Source organism: Benincasa hispida, chromosome 1 (genome assembly GCF_027475165.1).
Source record: "Benincasa hispida cultivar pf3 chromosome 1, pf3_genome.v1.1, whole genome shotgun sequence".
NCBI lineage: Eukaryota > Viridiplantae > Streptophyta > Magnoliopsida > Cucurbitales > Cucurbitaceae > Benincasa > Benincasa hispida.
In genome coordinates, this window is record NC_143478.1 from 68,164,867 (window position 1) to 68,184,956 (window position 20,090).

At 33.8% G+C, this 20,090-nt stretch overlaps 2 protein-coding genes and 1 non-coding gene across 4 annotated transcripts; 2 read left to right on the forward strand and 1 right to left on the reverse strand.

Moving 5' to 3' along the window:
* Window positions 1–2,998: 2,998 nt before the first annotated feature.
* LOC120084491 (uncharacterized) lies at window positions 2,999–5,686 on the forward strand. Its single transcript, XM_039040546.2, has 4 exons — window positions 2,999–3,377; window positions 3,577–3,715; window positions 3,820–3,984; window positions 4,742–5,686. The coding sequence occupies exons 1-4, from the start codon at window positions 3,190–3,192 to the stop codon at window positions 5,498–5,500; spliced, it is 1,251 nt and encodes a 416-aa protein (XP_038896474.1). The 5' UTR covers window positions 2,999–3,189; the 3' UTR covers window positions 5,501–5,686.
* Window positions 5,687–7,293: 1,607 nt separating this feature from the next.
* On the forward strand, window positions 7,294–7,365 carry TRNAH-GUG (transfer RNA histidin (anticodon GUG)). The gene has a single exon. It is a non-coding gene; the product is annotated as a tRNA-His (tRNA).
* Window positions 7,366–9,255: 1,890 nt separating this feature from the next.
* LOC120086504 (Flavodoxin family protein) lies at window positions 9,256–19,559 on the reverse strand. Of its 2 annotated transcripts, none has more exons than XM_039043189.2 (13): window positions 19,206–19,559; window positions 18,872–19,018; window positions 18,371–18,448; window positions 18,178–18,282; window positions 17,902–17,993; window positions 17,454–17,632; window positions 13,535–13,632; window positions 11,654–11,728; window positions 11,455–11,565; window positions 10,978–11,106; window positions 10,532–10,651; window positions 10,103–10,319; window positions 9,256–10,022 (listed from the first exon to the last, which is right to left on the reverse strand). In XM_039043189.2, exons 2-13 carry the CDS (start codon window positions 19,007–19,009, stop codon window positions 9,493–9,495), a joined length of 1,872 nt encoding a protein of 623 aa, XP_038899117.2. In that variant the 5' UTR covers window positions 19,010–19,018; window positions 19,206–19,559; the 3' UTR covers window positions 9,256–9,492. The 2 variants fall into 2 exon arrangements, with proteins under 2 accessions (XP_038899117.2, XP_038899126.2); XM_039043198.2 differs by having other exon boundaries at window positions 18,371–18,399; window positions 19,206–19,542.
* Between the last annotated feature and the right edge of the window lie 531 nt (window positions 19,560–20,090).

Here is a 20,090-nt window from a genome sequence, read left to right on the forward strand (position 1 = left end):
AAATGTTTGTTGAGTTTGATTTGAATCTAGTCCGTAAGTTTTAAAATGGTAGAATTTTATATTGAGATTTGAGTTTTATTTCAATTTGGTCTCTATATTTCGAGATATACACTTTTAACCTTGATTTTTATTAAATATTCAATTTCAATCTTTAATATTAATTTTTATTAGTTAATTTTGTAGAATTAAAATAGTTATATTAATTAAGTTTTATTATATTTTCATTGCTATAAAATTAATTTAAAAATTTTATTGCATAATTATTTTAAATTAATTAACCGATATTAGTGTTTGAAAAGTTGAAAGAGCTTTGTTGAAGTCACAAATGTCACACAAGACGTCCTATTAATTTCAGAGACAATGGCAGAATAATAAATAGTAAATCAAGAATGAACACACACAGATTGGTAACCCAATCGGTGATATGTCACCTATATCTAGAGGAAGTGTGACCATAAAAGAATAATTCACTAATATTTAAAAGTCAAACATTTACAACGTTTTACTTATCTGTAAATAATGACGATTGCAGCGACACATGTAGAACCTAACTTATTTAATCACCTAGACTTCCCTGGATGTGAGACCCGTTTTCACTCGAACTTAGAGGATCCCTCTAAGTATGTGAATATTAGTGATGCAACACTCAGACTCTCCCTAATGTGTGAGACTCTCTCTCAATGTGAAGATATCTTTTCTCCTTCTTGTGAACTCCCTTCATGTGAGAACTTACCTTAAGTCTTAAGAACTCCTTTTTGATGAATGATACCTTAGGGTCCCCCTAAGGTTGAGAATCCCTTCTCAATCAACTTTGCTTTAGACTCCCCTAACGACCAAATAACATTTTGCAAAATTGAAATGTTTGTTATAAGAATAACATAAAAAATACGTTGCCACAAGCTATGCTTAATTCTTTCTTCTTCGAATATACACACCGTATAGGAATTAGTCTGTCAAAACTCAATGAATAATCTTACTCATTGATACATGTGACAATCTTAGTAAAGATACATCCTTGGGCTTAAATAGTAGAGATGGAAGATATCCCAACACAATATCGACAAATCACCAAAAAAAAAAAAAAAAAAAAAACAGCTCAGAGAAAATAATCTGCATAATAGTTTAAATAAGAAAAGAAATATTCTGCAGAGTTAGTATCTTGAGAAACAACCTCTAAAAAAAGTTTCCTCGGAGACATAATCTGAGACAACCAAAAAATGCCCAAGGAGCAAATGCTAGGAACTTAAACAAATATATATAACTAATAACACAGACCTAACTATGCTAAAGACCGATGTGAGTAATTAGTAAAAAATTGAGGTTAAAAATATAAATTTTGAAACTTAAAAGAACCAAATTGAAACAGAATTCAAATCTCAAGGAAAAAATTGAAGCACTTTGAAATTCAGAGTCTAAATTGAAATAAAACTTGGAATATAATGATGATTAATAGCATGTTTAGGAAAATGGAATGGAATGAGTTTTTAATGAGTATTAATTTCAAGCTCATGTTTGGATGGAGTATTTTGAACCCGATTTGTAATATTAAACTCATTCTTTTCCAATATTTTTCAACACAACCCTCTTTCCCACCGTTTTCACGCTTCGCAATCTCATTCTTGTTCTACCCTCGATTTTTTACTCATTTCAATACCTTTTAAATTTTTAGTAATCCTAAATCTCCCAAACAACCTCAAAATGTAACACCAATGGAAGATCTAGGGATGAAAAAGGTATTAAAAATGGATTACATTAAAAGTAGACCCTCTCAAAACTTATTTATCTTATTTTCATAAATGTCTAAAATTTTAGATATTTTCATTTCAAGGGTTTATTTGAAAAATAGGATGGAGATACCTTTTTCCATGGGTAGCCGGCATGTATTTATGGCTATTGGTTAGGCAAAATATTTTCATATTTTCCCAGCATCCAGAATGTGAATTTGACAAAAGCATTTATTATAAATTATTAATTAGTTGAGATTTTTTTTTTCCATTTGTAATTAATGTAATTTCCATTTTTACGTATGAAACATTTTTTTTTGCTTCTTCATTTTTCCGACGGATTCATGGCTATATTTTATATATACCTCAGGATATTCTTTGAAGCATTTGAAAATATTCTAACAAATATATGAAACAATTTATAAATCATAAGTGGACTAAGTTCAACATAAATCATAATATATATCATAATTTATATCACAATATATATCATACATTCAATTTAAGTAGGTAGAAATCCCAATAAATCAAAATTTAACAACATTTAAAATTAATTTAACAATTTCAAATTAATTTTCAAATAAACAAAGATATATACCACGCTATATATAATCACATATGGATCAATATTAAACGTAAAACACACACACACATATATATATAAGCATATATATCATAAAATAGGAAGTTTAATTAAAAAAACATCTTTCACACCTCATTTATGTTAAATAAACAAATACATATATCACAATATATATCTAAATTCATATAAAAGCTCCGAGTACATATATCATAGTATATATCAAAAATCATATAGAAGTTCAAAAAAAAAAATTTGAAGAAAAGAAGTAATATATCAATGAATTGGACCGAACCGAACTAGGCAAACTGAACTGACTAGACCAACCTAACTGAATTAAGTTGGTCCAATCAGATCGACTTGTTTGTAAATAAACCATATCTGGGTATCAGAGGTTTCTTTGGCACCGGATTTGGGTGTCAAGGATTTCTTTTACAGTGAGACGGCGACGCGAGTGGACGTGCGATAAATCTAAAATATTTAAAAAGATAAATGAGCCATATAGCATATAATATTGGGACTATTTTAAATAAAATATTTAAAAATATTTATACTTTGTAGTGGTAGTTTTGTAATTTTTTGCTATAAAGTATATATATATATATGGAGTCTTTTTGTGTGATTAAGAAATCCACCTGATCGTAAAAAAAATGGAAAAATTGAACATAAAAATAATAAAGAACGTTATTAGGATGTGTTTAAAAAAAAATCATTCTTTCCTTTTTATCACTTGGGCCTTGGTCAGATTACTAGTGGGCCAAAAATTGGCGGGCTAGCAGCGGAGGGGGCGGCGACAGTCCGATTCTCAATCTGAAAATCGGATTCTTCCTCACAAAACCACAGCGCCGGTTGCTGAAAATCCGATCCCCAATCTCGGTTATAGACATGGCGTTGAAGTTCTTGAACAAGAAAGGATGGCACACTGGCAGTCTCCGGAACATAGAGAACGTGTGGAAGGCAGAGCAAAAGCATGAGGCCGAGCAGAAGAAGTTGGACGAGCTTCGCAAGCAGATCCAGGAGGAGAAGGAGCGCCAAGAGTTTCGTCTTCTCCAAGAACAGGCCGGCCTTGTTCCGTATGTTTCATATTTCTATCTTGTTGTTAACAAATTTAATTATGTATTTGATTCGTATTCTGTGAACAAGTCCAATTCGATCTCTAAATACATGAGCATTGAAAACGTTGCGTAGATTAGGGTTAGGATCTAATTAGTTCGATTGATTTGACCAATATTCGGTTTTTTTTTTTTTTTTTTTTACTATATGGCGTTCCAGTAAGCAGGAGAGATTGGATTTTCTTTACGAATCGGGTTTGGCGGTCGGGAAAGCTAGTAGTTCCGATGGATTTAAGAGCCTCGAAACCCTACCTAGTTCATCTACTGCTGCGGCTGCCACTGAACCATCTAGTTCCAAGGTACTGTTGCCTTCGTTGTCTTTATTCTGTTAATTTGCGTGCTTTGGCTATCTCCTCGTTGTGCTTAACTATGATGTTGTTGGATTCTTTTGTTGTTTCTACAGGAAGCCGCTGTCCCCGGAGCTCTGTTTGAGGATAAACCTCATTCTGCCAATGACGCATGGAGGAAGCTCCATTCTGATCCTTTGCTCATCATTCGGCAGCGTGAGCAACAAGCTCTTGCACGCGTAAAAAACAATCCTATTCAGATGGCTATGATTCGCAAAACTGTAAGTGTTTTTTCATCTCCTTGTATTGCTTTAACCCTACTGAGTTTTACAACTTTGATACTTATAACATGGGCTGTGGAAATTATGTGGAAACATCCTTCTTCCATTCATTATCTTCTTGAGAAATTTTTTGAACTTCTCTGTTAGCTTGTCCATGGACACTTTGTGGTAGAGAGATCTGGTGGCATATCTAAATTCTAAGTTATCCTTTTAAGTCACTGTGATGTGTTAACTTAGTTGAGATAGCTGGGTGTGCCCACTGCTCTAAGTACTCTATGATCTAAGTACTCTATGATTTTTCTGTCTCTTGTCATTTGAGCAATAGTCTCTTTTCATTACATCAATGAAAAGTTTTGTTTCTGTTCTAAAAAACAAAATGTTGATGTGATGGGTACCTCTGCGTTTCTCTCCACCCTTTTGATAGGAGCTAAAGATGAATCTATAATCAGAAAGGTTCTTTCTATATATCTTCTTAACTAGTCAATTGTGGCAAAAATTGAAGCTTGTGTTAAAGAATTCCTATGACAAATGATGAACTGCTATATTAAAGAATGTTCCACTACAATAATTATCATTGTTGTGATAGAATCTCTCTATACTTCATTAATTTATTATGCTGGAAGCTCTATCCCTTGTTTGATTTGAAGAATAGATTTGGTTTCTAGAATTTGGCTAAGATTTCAAATGTTTACTTCCGAAATATTTGAAGAATAGATCTGAGGGTTTTTTTTTGTTCTCTTTGGATATATATTTATAGGTTGAAGTGGAAAAACACAAGGAAAAAAATCCTGATGGCAAAAGAGAACGGAAGAAGCACCGCCATAGTAAATCTAAACGCCATAAAGATTCTTCTTCAGAACGAGATTATGATTCTGAAGATGCAAGCCCTGAGAGGCAGAGAAGGAAACATGATCATGAAAACAGTTCAAAACATGATGCCCATTCTCATTTAGAAGATAGAAGAAGCAAAGCAGATTCTAAGAACGAGAGGGATCGTGATAGAGGTTCAAAATATGCTGCACGAACGACCTATGATCAGTCAGATCGAAGGACATCCAAAAGCAATCCTCATGATTCTGCAGCAGAGAGACATCATGACAGATCGAGGAGAGACAGAGATTCTTATGCTAACAATGAGAAGAACAGCAGAAGAGTGGGGGAACCGAGATCTTATGGATCCAATGCTTCTGAAACTCACGAGTCACGCCACAAGCATCGTAGGCCTGCTACAAAGCTTTCAGAAGAAGAGCGTGTAGCTAGATTGCATGAAATGCAGCAGGATGCCGAGTTACATGAAGAGCAACGATGGAGGCGTTTGAAGAAGGCAGCTGAGGATGATGCACTGGAAGCCAAACAAAATGCAGCGCCCTCGAGCCGAAATTTCTTGGACACTGCTCAGAAACGCATGTATGGTGCTGAGAAGGGAGGAAGCTCAACAATCGAGGAGAGTATTCGCCGTAGGACATATTATTCACAGGGTAAATCTGAAATTGAAGCCAATGCTTTTAGACGGTAATGTACATCACTTGTATACTTTGCTTCTGGTTATTGTATAATTTGTCTTCATAAGAAGTGCTTCTTCATTTATCAATGTGATCAGATTTGATTCATGTTGATTAGATTCATATATGGTTTGTTTAAATTAAATTGTTGTATTTTCTATTGATATTGTGAATATCAACTTATCTTGCCTTGCTTTGCTTCTTCTCTAGTATATGAAAGTTGGGATCTTGTATTCACATGCAAATATTATCTCTTTCGACATATTCAAAATCGCTATGAAACATATTTATATTTAAAGTTGATTTATGATTTGATTTCACTTTTAAATACGATTTTTATGCCATCAAAATTGATTTTGAATTATTAAAAATCATGTTTTTGGAATTTTTGAACCTGATAAATGTGATTTTAAACTTTTTCAAATTCACTAACCTGCTTTCAATGAACAAAATGGTACTACTGCAATTTATTATCCTCACACAATTTAAATGCAATAATATAACTGATTGCAAGTCACTAATATCAAGAGAATTTACTATATGGTTGTAGTATTGATAATTTTTTCTTCATTTCTTTAATAAAAAAATTTAGCAATAATAAAGAAATGAAGAAAATTGTTAGGAGTTTGGTTCAATGGTCAATAAGGGTCACTGTATAATAAAACAATTTAGGAATTGAGAGGAAGTGAGTTCAATTTATGGTGACTACTCGAAATTCAATATCTGAATAGTTTTTTTGGGTAATACTTAAATGTTATAAGATCGAGCGAGTCGTCCAATGAATTGCATGTGTTTCGGTATCACTTCATCGAATCTCATATTTGATTATAATGAGTTAAATGTAAATTACTCTTATTAAGATGGTTAATCTAACTGGACTGCAACACTTGCAAAAAGCTAGGTTAGCCCCAAATGCTCCACCATTAGTGTTACTTAGCAATTTTCATAAAAATAAATAAAAATCTTTCACGTCATAAACACAAAGATTTCAAATTTGTATCTATTTAGTCGTTAAACTTTAGAAGACGTGTAATAGGTCATGAAAGTTTTAATTTTGTGTATATCAGGCTTCTTAAACTTTAAAAAGTATCTACTACCTAATAAGTTCTTGAGTCGTTAATTTTATTTTCAACGGGTCCCTAAAGTCCCAACATTTTCTAAATTTGTAGATTGATTATTTTTCTTTTCTTTTTTTGCTTGAAATTAGTGATTCCAGTTTTTTCTTTTTGGATAAATTTTATGAACCTGATAAAACATTGCAACACTTGCAAAAACGTATAGAATGAAAATTAGTTTTGGGGTAATATTTGATTTTGCTTGAAAACTTTAGCATGTTTAAAGAAAGTTATAGTATATTTTAACTCATAACTGATAAGTGACATATTTAGAGTTTATCAGTTTTTTAAAAAAGAAACTTCATACAATCAAAGAAAAAACCTTTTGGGAGAGCACCAGGAACAAAATGTGACTATTAATTACATCACGAATCCAGTTAGGGAATTAGAAACCCAATTCTCTCTAAATATTTTGAATTGGAAAAAAAAAAAAAAAAAAAAAAAAAAAATCCGAAAAACGAGCAACATAAAGAACAACACAATAGGTAATCTGATTCGTAGCACGAAGATAAAAGGAGGGACAAATCTCATATGCTATTTAGAATTTTATGGCATGGTATTGTATGAAATAATCATGACCCCACTAATATATATTTACATTTGTTTATATATTTGATACAGTATGTTCAATAGAAAGTAATTCACATCTTAAAAATATAAATATTTAAAAACTTGCGCTATTAAACAATCATGTGGCTGTAGTTTAGTGGTAAGAATTCTACGTTGTGGCCGTAGAGACCTGGGCTCGAATCCCAGCAGCCACAGTTGTTATCATTTTTTATTTTTTAAACTTCTTATTTTTCCTATCCTAATTTGGGATATTTGTATTTAATTCATATTGGTCAGTTTGATGTCTATCTCTTCCCCTTTTCTTATTATATTAAAAATACAAAGGTTGATTCCAATAAAGAAAAAGGAGAGTTTGTAAAAGCCTTCGTTTCAAACAATTTACATGTTTGTTAGGGTATCTAATAACAGAAATCTAAAAAAATAATAATTCAATAAAAATACGAGTAGATTTAGATATTGAATTCTAATTTAAATAAATTATTTTATACATGTTTTATACTATATTTATAAACTACGAAATTAATTGTGGTGTCCCACTAAATATTAGGATGATTATTGTTGAACGTTGTCCAAGGCATGGCCCAACCCAATAGGGTATCGGGAAAGGGCATAGGGAAGTATGCATCCCAAAAGGAAAATATTAATCTCAAGGTTTGAGCCAACCAGCTAAGCCGACGAATATATACCAATCGAAAAATAATCGAGTTGAGTTCGAACTAACACCCTACAATTACAAGTGTCAAAAACATCTCTAACACTGCTACCGTTACACATAATTGACTAACTATAGATGTGTGTCAGAGGACTAACATATAAATAGTCTTATTTGACCATCCCAAAGGGGAAGTAAGCAATCTCCAAAAATAATCTCTAAAGGAGAGACCAAAACCTTCTTTTCATGCTTAGTTGAATTAGTCACTCATCGTATTAACTTAAGCATCAGAGTGCAATAGGCTCGACATCACACCGATGCCTGAAAAAATATTGAGACCATACCAAACAAGAGAGGGCTGAAGGTCAAGGTCACTGGGAGCCCACGATGAAGCCCAATGCAAACAAGATTCGAGCGTCAACAATGATCAACTATAATTAATTAATTTATGAACACGTTTTATGTTAATAATTTTTGTATAATTATTATTTTATAATATTATACATAATTTATGAATGAGTTTATAGAATAATAATTATACAATAGATAACACATAATTTAATTAAAAAAAATTAATTGAATTTATAACACTACATACCATATTCCTAACCGTTTGTATCCTTATTTAATATAATTCTATATTTTAAAATTTAAAATTCAAAATCTGGATAAACTAAAAACATAAAAATATTATTTTTAGAATTTGCGTTGTTTGGATCTCATAATCCAAAAATATTTTTCAAAAACATAATTTAGATCGTTTGCCAAACACATATTTTCTGAACTTAATAAATCTAAAAAACACAAAATAGAATTCGAGTGACTAACAAGATAGACCCTTATTTTCTCGACATTACAAGTTTATTCTCTTATATGTAAGATTTACATGTATATTTCAAGTGGTCAAATTTTACCTCTTCAAACATACGAGAGATGATTGAGGAACTACTCCATACGCCCCTATTGTGAGAAAGATATGTTTTTTAGAGTAGACTAGGATGAAGGATGGAGTGTTCCACTAGCAATGTTTATTCTCCTAGATTTTTTTTCTTTTTAGGCCGCAGACTCCTAAGTTTCACTTTGAATATTTCTTGTAGTTGACTCCTCTTTTATAGGCTTTTCCTTTCTTTTTGTATATTCGTGTATTCTTTAATCACTTTTTAATGAAAGACTAAATGACTTGATTATAAAAATATACATTTAACCCAAATTGGAAAAGACAATACTTTTCAATGAAAGACTAAGTGACTTGATTATAAAAATATACATTTAACCCAAATTGGAAAAGACAAAATAGATATGTGATTATTCTTTTAAAAATTTACATGAAACATGTCAAGCTTTGTTCCTTTTCTTTAGAGTGAAAATATCTATCTACATGTTGATATATCCGTAAAGTGAAAAGTTCGACATTGATATGAAATATCCATTATACTTCAAACATTTTTTTATAAATGCTCGTAAAACATAAGAAATATCATCTATTTAGTCTAATATGAATAGGAATACTAATAACAATATCTATATCTTAGTTTAAGAGGAAAAACAACTTAATTATTAAATCTAATTTCGTGACTTACTATTTTATCGATATATCCATAAAATTTAATTCTCACTTTGTTTCTCTTCCAAGTTGAATTATCAGCTATCAAACAATAGAGAAGTAAGGTCAAGACCAAGCTTCAACATGGTATTTACCAGCCTTCTCCAATGCCCTTAGCCACCTTACAGCAGATTCCCTTGGAAGCTGAGTTTCTTTCGATATAATTTCTTCAAAAGTTGACCATACATCAGCAGGCATTTTTGTTGAAGAGCCTGCAACATATACAGCAGCACCCTCCCTAAGCATGTTCCAGATCCTTTGACTCTGTTCTAGCATCTTATGTTGCACATAAACCTTCTGCGGTTGATCTCGGGAAAATGCGACGTAAAAGCCTCCGCCTTTTTCCTCCGATAGTACTCCGTGATTTTTTGAATGAGATAACCAGAAATCTCGGTATAGGAAGTCGTTGTCCTGATTTCGACAACCAAAGAAGAACAAAACTGGAGCAGTTGGCATAGAGGCATTCTCCATGGACCTTTCCTCTACAAATCCTCTGAAGGGTGCACAACCTGTTCCAGGTCCAACAAGAATCAAGGGAAGGGATGGGGCTGGAGCTGGAAGCAAACCCTTGTGGAACCACACCGGAATACGAACGCCTGTGTCAAATACATCCAAATATATCAAGAAAATCAAACTTAGCACTAATATTAATGGATGCCGAGTTATATTCACATACATTGTTCAGGATCAAGTCCGGCAAGCCAACTTGAGCAGAGACCCAATCGATTCCTTTTATACGGTGTGGTCCAAGATACTACATTTACAGTTAAGTGCACCTGATTTGGGTGAGCTAAAGGGGAAGAAGATATGGAGAATGATCTTGTTTTCAATGGAGGAACCAACTGCACCAACCAATCAAATGGCATTTTGACAGAAGGAAAATCTTCTAATACCTGTAGTACATACAAAGACATGTAAATGGGATAGTTTCACCAACTCTCAATTGGGTATATTTTAAGCTACAGAATAAGGCCTGTTGCTAAATGAAAAATGCAGCACAAATATTTGGGGAATGCAAGATTACTATCAAATTGAATTTCCAATAAAAGCTTATTAAGTTATGTCAATGATTGCAGCATGCATTTATTAAAATATTCGGAATCACCTCAAGGACGCTTCTTCGTTCCTTTTGGTTGTACTGATATAAATCATCTCTTCCTTCAGGTGAGGCAAAATATTGAAGTCTTTCCTTCTCGTGTGGAGCTGTTGCATAATAACTCATAACCTGGAAGAAAAAATAAGTTTAAACATAGTGGGGAATTAAAAAGAAAAAACATGAGTGAAGATGGCATAATTTAACTTGAGAAAGTAGATGATAGTGATCACTTGGGCTTTATTATTTTCTTTCTCATTCTCGAAATTGGTGGCTACATCTACTCTCTTTACCGTTAACTTCTGTTTCTAAATTTGGCATGTACAACAGGATTGTATTGAATGCAAAATACATGATTAACAAAATATTGTTCTATTAACTCTCTCTTCTCTGTTAAACAATAGTAGTCATCAATTAACCATCTCATAAAATAATTGAAAAAGGCTCAAAGGACTTGCCTCAAAAAAATAGCGTCTAGGAGAAGCGGACGCAATATCCATTGTCAGTTCAATGAAAGTTTTCAATTTGATAGGGGTCATTTTGTCAGTTAGAACGGGATCCTGTTTTCGCCTATTTCTGGGAGAAATCTGAAATAAGAAGTGTTATTTGGTATGGAGAAAATTTAATACAGCAATAACTTCATATGAAGATGAACTTGAAGATAGTTGAACTCATTATTTTAGGAATAAAATAATAAATAAATAACTTCTTCAACACTTAATAAGACCAGGAAAGAAAATTTTGGAATATCAACAAAAGAGACCATAGAATTTCAATTTTGTACATACTCAATTGAGAGATGAAATATAATTAATTAATCAATCTAGCACGTGTACATCACACACAATGGAAAGAGAAGCTTTGAGAAGTATTTACCAAAAAAAACTGAAATAAGATGATTCAAGAATTTACAAGCTGATAAACCAAACTCTTACTGTGATGAATGATTCAGGGTCCAAATCGCATCGTTGTATGAAGGCATTTACTGCAGCAGATTTCTGACTAGGAAGAACCTCGAGGACATCGCCAACTTCATATTCTATTGCCTAAAGTTAGTTCAAAATGTGGTCATTGCGTCATATTAAAAAAACAACGAAAATATAAGTAATGAAAAAGTGGAAATTACCAACTTACAGAAGAAACAAATTCAAATTCAAAGTGGCGCACATCCTTTCCAGAGCCTACTTTACTCAAACGCTGATTTTTTATCTACAATGAAAAAAGAAAATTGAGAATTTAGTATATGATAAGGATATATTGCTAATAACTCTCAAGATAAAAATAATTCTACTCCCCAGAACTGAGATAAAGGAAATACGAGATGTAACGTTCCTTGCAACAAAAAGTAATCATATGGCAGTATGTAAAAAATACAAGACTTTTTCTTTTAATGTAAAGTTATTCCTAGTCAATCAGTTCAACAATCCACCCCTAATTCCTTTGTGTTGTAATGTGATCTAGGGTAAAACTGTATTTTAGTTTTACATGCTGTTAGTTCTTGTTAGTCAATCACAGCTATCAACCAGTGTCTATTAGTTCTGGGGGGGTTGTGTGTAATGAGGTTTCCCCCCTTATTATGTCTTCCAAGTTGCCCCCATTGGACTGCCTTCACCATTTGCATTAGGCCCAGGGGTTCAAACTTCAAAGCACAGCACTTCCACTTGAATGTTTAGCGTCTAATCTGTTGAGGAACATGCTCTCCAGTACTTCTTTCAGATGGGGCAGATGCGCTGCCTGTGTCTCATTTCTTCCTGATGAGACAATGCACGCAAGAAGACCCCCCTGACAGTTGGAATCAATCTAGCATTCTTTTCTTCAGGCCTTTCAATCCTTCAAACGACGTCCATCCCTCCTCCCAGCAGAACCAATGCAGCACCACCCCACTAAAGCTTATCATTGTAATGTAACCTTCTCCAAGTTGGAGTTGATGAACGTTGAAATATCTTTCTGCTCTAAATAGCCACACATCTAGCTTGTCCCTATTTTAAAATGGGAGAGGCTGAATGAACACAGGCCCCCACTGGAACAAATTATGACGTAGGCTCTGCCACGTGGGCAGACCTTTAGCGGGCACCGCTCCAAAGTGCAATGGAAGTCACCAGCGTAGCACTTGGGCCTTATTGATCGCCGATAGCATTTTTCACTTACTCAAACTTATTGAGTTCTGTCCGTAAGGCTCTTGTCTGTCCTCGCTCCTACCTCGTATGTCTTCTAACCTTATTCTCTCTTCCATTTGGCAACCCACAGTCGTTCTCAGGTGCCTCTCTACTGACCGCCTTCTATATCATTTTGAAATTGGTTGTGCACGGCAATTGTGAGAAGGTTGGCCAAAGCCTTTGGGTTATCTTCTGTTGGTTGTCGTTGGTATTCCATGCTATGGAATATTTTCTCAATGTTTTTGAACATCTTAGCCATGGATTTTTCTAACTTCAGCAATCTCGAATGTTCTCTCATAGCTCCCATGTTTTCTTCCAATTCCTCTATCCTGTCCTCAAGATGTCGTTGAGACATCTTCCTTAGCCTTGCAAGACGATTGATGAGCCTTGCAAGACGATTGCTCTGATACCACTTTGTAAGGTTTCCCCCTCGCTATGATAGTGGTATTACTGATCGTTCCAAAAGGCACAATACACAAAAACACCCATGAATTCGAAAATTGAGAGGGTGGCTAACTCTCCTTACCATCGTGGCTCCTAAGCTAATGACACAAAACATAACGTAACCAAGCATCAGACATCGCTAAATATATTTATACTTCCATACACAAACTAGTGACTAAGGGCAATTGTGAATTTCCTTCTCTACACATCCTAAAATATAGGTATTTGCAAATAAGTTTAGATAATCTGAATATTGACCATTAGGAAGATATTGACAATGTGACCTCTATAGGGGAAATGAAAAACCAGTGCACCAAGGTTCAATACGGAATTCAGCTTCCATCCCACGATTATACCTCATCGCCTTTGTATCACTACAAAATCTATATATATTGAGTGATGTCAGGTTTAATACCATATCAAGAAAGCAATCAGGTTTTTTCTTCCCATGAGAAAATTTTCCAGGAGACATCAAGCGAGCTCTCTCAATTTGCATCTCCATGTATTTCAAATCTGAGAGACACAAGGAATGTCAATTGGTCAATAAATTGTATGAAGTCTACCAAAGAAAAGGTTAAAATATTTAGTCCATGTACTTTCAATTGTCCAATTTTAGTCCCAATATCGGATGTCCCCGAAGGGACCCAATTTTAGTCCTATACTTCAAATAAACCTTAAATTTAGTCAATGCATTTTCAATAAATCTTAAATTTAGTCCTTAAAGTTAAAATTTGTTAAATAATAATAACAATAGTTCTCGTGCAAAAATAAAAAACATTATGTAAATTTATTTTTAAATTTTAAGAAGGGAATCTTGATAGGGACTACATTTACTAAAAAAATCAATAATAAACTAATTGCATGAACTAGTTTTAAGATACAAAGACTAAAATTGAACATTTGAAAGTATAAGAACGAAAATGAAATGGGACCCAAAGAACAAAGACCAAACTGGTATTTTAAACAACTTAGTAACACATCAATCGTGCAAACAATTGGAAGAATATCATTCATAGAATAAAGGAGAAAATACAATTTTAGTCCCTAAGGTTTGACTTAGGTTGAATTTGGGTCATGAAGCTTCAAATACCTATTTTGGTCCCTATCATCAGCTTTCTGTTCATAATTTAAGAACGATCTGATCATCTTTCTGTTAAGCTAACAGAAAGATGATCAGATCGTTCTTAAATTATGATTTTAAGCTAGTCTGATGTGGCATTAGTGTATTATTTATTACAAACCAAAAAATAAATCACATTCGGTACAACAAAACAAATAAATAACACAAAAAACGCCTTCTTTGATGTAATTCATCTACTTCATTTCTCCACCAATTTCGTTGATCTCATTACTGGATTTCCAGATTGATTCCATAAAATAAGAACCCACAAATAATTTAACCCAAAACCTTCTCTTCCTCCTTGTCCACCAATTCCTTTTATCTTTTGAACAAATTTCTATATTCATTCATAAAACAAAAATACACAAAAAAATTTCTACACCAAATTAACTTGATGAGAACAAAACCAAAATGATCTTATTCTTCTTCCTTCTTCATCCTCTTCTTTGCTCTTTTTCTTCCTCTTTCTTCTCCTCTTCCCTCTTCGTACCTCAATCCTTGACCAAGCAGATTTGGACTCACCACCGACACCTTCTCCTCCTCCTCTCCTATCAGCACCTTTCTCTCCTCGCACAGGTTTGGACCACTTGCCACACCTTCCCATTCTTTGCACCTCTCTCTCCCACAGACCTGTCGTCAACCTGCAAAAACCATCCCCTCCTTCTTCCCTTTACACACACCCCATATAGATCTGGTTTACTGGTGCTAATGTCATTGGCAAGTGTTTCGTTCTAAACTTGGCCATGGAATGAGTTCAGTAGAACTTGAAGTTCCATATTTAAATTTATGGAACTCATCATTCAGATCCATCGAGAAAGGAAAAAAAACAAATAATCAAACAACGAACCTTAGCTCCCCCTCTAAAGATTATTGCCTCGTGCAAGCAAATGAGGAAGAAACCTATGTTGAAACTCCATTTTTGGAAATCATGGAGAGATTAAAGGAAAGGAAGGCACGACTCATCATGGAGGAAATCCATGACAGCATTTTTTTTTTTTGAACAAGAAACAAGCCACTTCATTAAGATAATGAAAGCTGATACAAGTGAAAGAAAGGAAACAAAAGCTAAAGCAAAACACTAAAACATAACATAACAAGGATCAGCAAGTGCACCAGGACATCTCAACTAAGTTGACACCTCCTTAGCACTCTCATCATCTCCTAACTCTTAAAGCAACGAGGCTTAAACTTAGAACTAAGCTAGAAATCATGCCTGATACACAGGCTTACATCAGATGCGAAACTGAAAGATAAACTTAAAGCCAAAAACTAAGCTATTACAAAATCATGAAAGTGGGAAAATGAAGGCATTCCAATTGAGATTGATGTCTTGAATGGAGAAATCTTTAAATTCTTTTGCAAGGGATCACCAAGAAGAGGCGTTGAGATGAGCAATATCAAATTTGAGGGAGCTAAGAGATACTTTATCATGAAATACTCTTTGATTCCTTTCAAACCATAATTCTGATAACAAAGCTTTTAATCCATGACGGTATTTATCGTGCCCTTTTGGACCAAAGACCCTTGAAGAATCTTTTCTCGTCTTCAATTATGTGTGGAAAGATATGACTATCATGTTGGGTATTCGCTTTCTTTTGTTAGATATAGCATGTAGGTGCCTTTCTTCTAGTATTCAAAATTCTTTATTTTGGGGGCATACATGATACCTGGACTTTAAAGGGAGGGAGAAGATATACGAAAATTTACCACCTTTTTTTTTGACAATTTGTAAGGACTAGGATGTCATGGAGAAAAAATGAAAGAATGTAAGAGCATTCAAAAAACCAAGCCTAGAAAAAACCCCATTAAAGAAAAGGAGGCCAACTAAGTAAAATGTTTCCTAATGAGTAGTTACAACCAGGCCTTCAAAATTGAAGCCCAAAGGGAAACACGAAACTTGAGCAAAGACCAAACGTCGCTAGGGACCCTCCCCATCCATCTGAACACTATATTATTTCTCTCCCCCCAGAAAACCCTTAACAAACCGCACACCCCAACATGTCAAAGAAAGCGGCCCTTTCCCCTACAAGGCGAATGGAGGAAGAACTTCCCAATTGAGCCATTGACACTCCTCTGAGGAGCCAATATGAAACCAAACTCCTGAAAGAAGCAACTCCACAACAACCTAGTAAACTCACAACTCCAGAGAAGATGATCCAATTGAACACTTAAAAATATATATCATTTTTATGCCAAAAGAAATTCAAAAGTAAATGGGTCGATGCATTTATATGTTTAAAACACATGGTTTTATGTATTTCACACTCAAAATTTATTATTATTATCATATATTTGTCTTTTTAGTCTACTCAATAAGTGTTCTATGCATGTCTAACATATTTGTTGTTAACACATGTTGGTCACCAACACCTAGCCAAACTATTGTGTATGTGATTCTTAGGCATTTCTTATCATTATATTATACCAATGAAAAGGTTGTCTCCTTTCACAAAAAATTTAATACATTTATGTCATGTCAACCTCAAAGTTATTGATGTAGCGTTGGTTAGTTACTTTTCGGTATTTTCTTTAAAGCTTGCCTTGTAGTACTATTGTTAGTTTTCCTTTGGTACCGTGTGGTAACTTAAGTTTAGTTGTTGGGCTGTTATTTTGGTTCACCTTTATAAGCTGAACCCTTTGATGAATAAATACAACTGAGGTAATTTTGAAAACTCTTCACCTTTTTTACACTAGTTATTTTGAAAGTTTATGATCCAAAGTTGATGGCAAATACCAAAACTGTTAATGACATGGACCAAAAAAGAGACTATGCCAAATCTCAAGGGTAAAAATGTTGAGTTTGAAATCTCAAAAGACCCAAATTTAACCTAAATCCAACCTTAGGGATGTATTCATCTCAAAATAAACGAGAAACACGAGTAGATGCTAAATTGAAGACTGATCAAATAGCTGTAGATTTTTGTTATTGTAAAAGAAGTGCAGAAATCTGTAGCCATCTTTTTCTCCACTATTTGTTCACTTACAAAGGTTGGAATTTTAGGGAAGTTCAAATTTGCCATTAAAGCCAACATCTGAATTCTCCATTTTTATATAGCATGTTAACTGAACAAGGATAGAGGACCAGAAGTAGAAAAACACCTTCATCAATTGTCATTTCGTTCATTTCTTTTGGTAAAAAATCGAGCTTTGAATGAGAAAAATGACTGTTATTCCATTGCATTATCAATTAAGAATATTCAAGAAACCAGTGTACCTGAGTTTAATGGTGAATCCAACTTCCCCACATTGCAATATGCCACTTGAATGCTTGGTTGATCAATTATTGTGTCACTTGAAAACACAAAATCAGTGCCCTTCAAAAAAAACATTGGATTAATATCATTCAACGAGCTCCACAATGATAACATCCAAGGATCTAGAGCAGCTTCATACCTGTCAGAGAGCATCGATCTTTCAGTTCACTTGACTTTCTATTGTCAAAAAATGCTAGCTTAGAAAGACATACAAAAATCATACAAGTGACTATTGTTGTAATTTGCAAAATGATGTCACCAACAAAATCAAAACCAACAAATGAAACTTGCTATTTCTTTGAGAATCACAACTAGATTTGTTTAAGGGGGAGGTAGATCAAACGGAAAGAAGCAGAAATAGCTTTTCCTAAGAATCATTCAACTAAATTAGTATTAAAGGAGGCCTACCCTGAATGGTGTTGATCATCACCTAAGCCTCTTTCAAGAATAGCTCTTGCTCCCAAATCAGAAAGTCTTTTGTCGAGCTTTTTTGCAACAAACTGTAGCATACATTAGCAGGTACCTTAACATGTAATACCTCAAACTCATAATGCAATCAATTTCTAATCATCAAATCCTGGCCTAGCACATCTGAGATGCATGAGTGAAATAAACTTCATAGTGTAGAATATATGGAATGCATAAATTAATTTTACTTCCAAAGAAAAGCAGAAGAAATATTACATTATATTTTTGATAACTAGAATCACCTAATCCAAATACAGCATAAGGTACTCCTTTCAGCCAATACTGATTTAAACTTCTTTGTAAAAGGAACCTCCAAAAGGCCTGATACAGAGAAAATGACGGAAAAAAAGGTATCACAAGATAATAGAAAGAATATCTTCTGTACCCAAAAAAATTATAATTCACTAACCCTCATGGAATCTGGTGTTTCACCCTGGCCTGTGGTAGAGACAACAAAAATTATAGCATCTTCATGAGGTAAAGAACTCTGAAACATTAAATACAAATAAATAAGGGCAGATTACTTTCACACCATGATGGTAAAAAGAAAATTACTAGACCAGGCAAAGTATTGATTTGAAAAAAGATATACAAAAGATTCGATACATAAGGTTGTACCAAATACAATACAACTCCTAGTTTTTTTTTTTTTTTTTTTTTTTTTTTTTTTTGCCGGAAGATGGATCAGATAAGAAGTGACTGTGCCTATGTGGGAAAATATATAACAACGAAAGTTGTATCAAGAAGGATATAATGATACACAAGATTAGACGACATCACGACAATGGTTTCAATTTTTGTGAATAAATAACGATTTGAGGAGATTGCATATATAATTGGTTATGAATTCATGATTCTAATATCTCGTTAGAGACAAAACAAAGGGGATAATAGAAAGATGAAAACTTACAGCGTCATATTCATCCATTGAAAGAAGCTTCACAACACAACCTCTATGCTCAGCTTCTCGGCCTAGCCTCTCTGCAGCATCTTCTGCATTGCCAGTTTGAGTTGCATACAGTATCAATAACTCAGGTTGGTCTTTCATGTCTTTCACCTGATAACAAAGTAAAACAATTTAAACACATAATCAAGAAATTCATAGAAAATTAAGGAAAAGGTTACCCACGATACTGAATTGACAAGATCAAAGACTCAAACTGGATTAACTTCAGACAAAACACAACAATTTTCGAGATGGATTTCTAACTTCTTCTAGGTTTGAGAACATATAGCTGCATCACCTAAATTTTCTGAAGAGAGCTTGGGCAGAAGCTTTGAAGAGGTGGAACCGAGGGATGTTCGGGGTCTGGATGGCAATGAACGATCTGAAAATTAATATGATTCTGGTCTTCTGGTCTTCTAACCTTCAAAAGAATTCTGGTCTTCCCCGTGCCGGCGACAACGGAGAAATAGACAAAATGGACTGCGGAGGCTTGCCGGCAACCGACAATGGCAGCGGTGGAGAGGGAGAATGGAGAAGAAAGCTAAGAAGTTAAAGATGGTTGTGGAGTTAGCTGCTGCAGGGAGCGAGGGAGGAGAAAGAAACCCGTCTGTGGTTTGGTTAGCCGAAAATTTCGTAAAATGATCACAAACCCAAAAACTTTTTATTCACATTTTGTTCAACTTCCTCTAGTGTTAGTCCAACATTCTCATTGTTGATCGTTTTCATTTTTATTCATTTCATTGTGTCTTTGATTATAGAGCAAGATTCGTTTATCAGAGAGAGAATGTAAATGATATTTTACAGTATTTCTTGTCCCAAATCGCTTTCATAATAAGTGTCATTTAGTATTAAATGAACAATCTTATAGTAATATATAGACAATCGTTCATTACAATATAAACGCTTGTTTAGTATTATATAAACGACCAAGTATTATATAAACGACCATTTATATAATATATAAATAATTTTTTAGTAATATATACACGATCGCGTATATAATACTAAGCGAACACTTATAAATAGTTGGACAATCACTTATCAATTACTGGACGATTTCTTAAATTTTTATGGGATATTGCTTAAATTTTGCTAATCTGATTGCATATCAATGACGCTACTTCGCATCTTTAAACGATTTGGTGGGAAACGGGACCAGCTTAGAAACAATTATGTTAGAGGA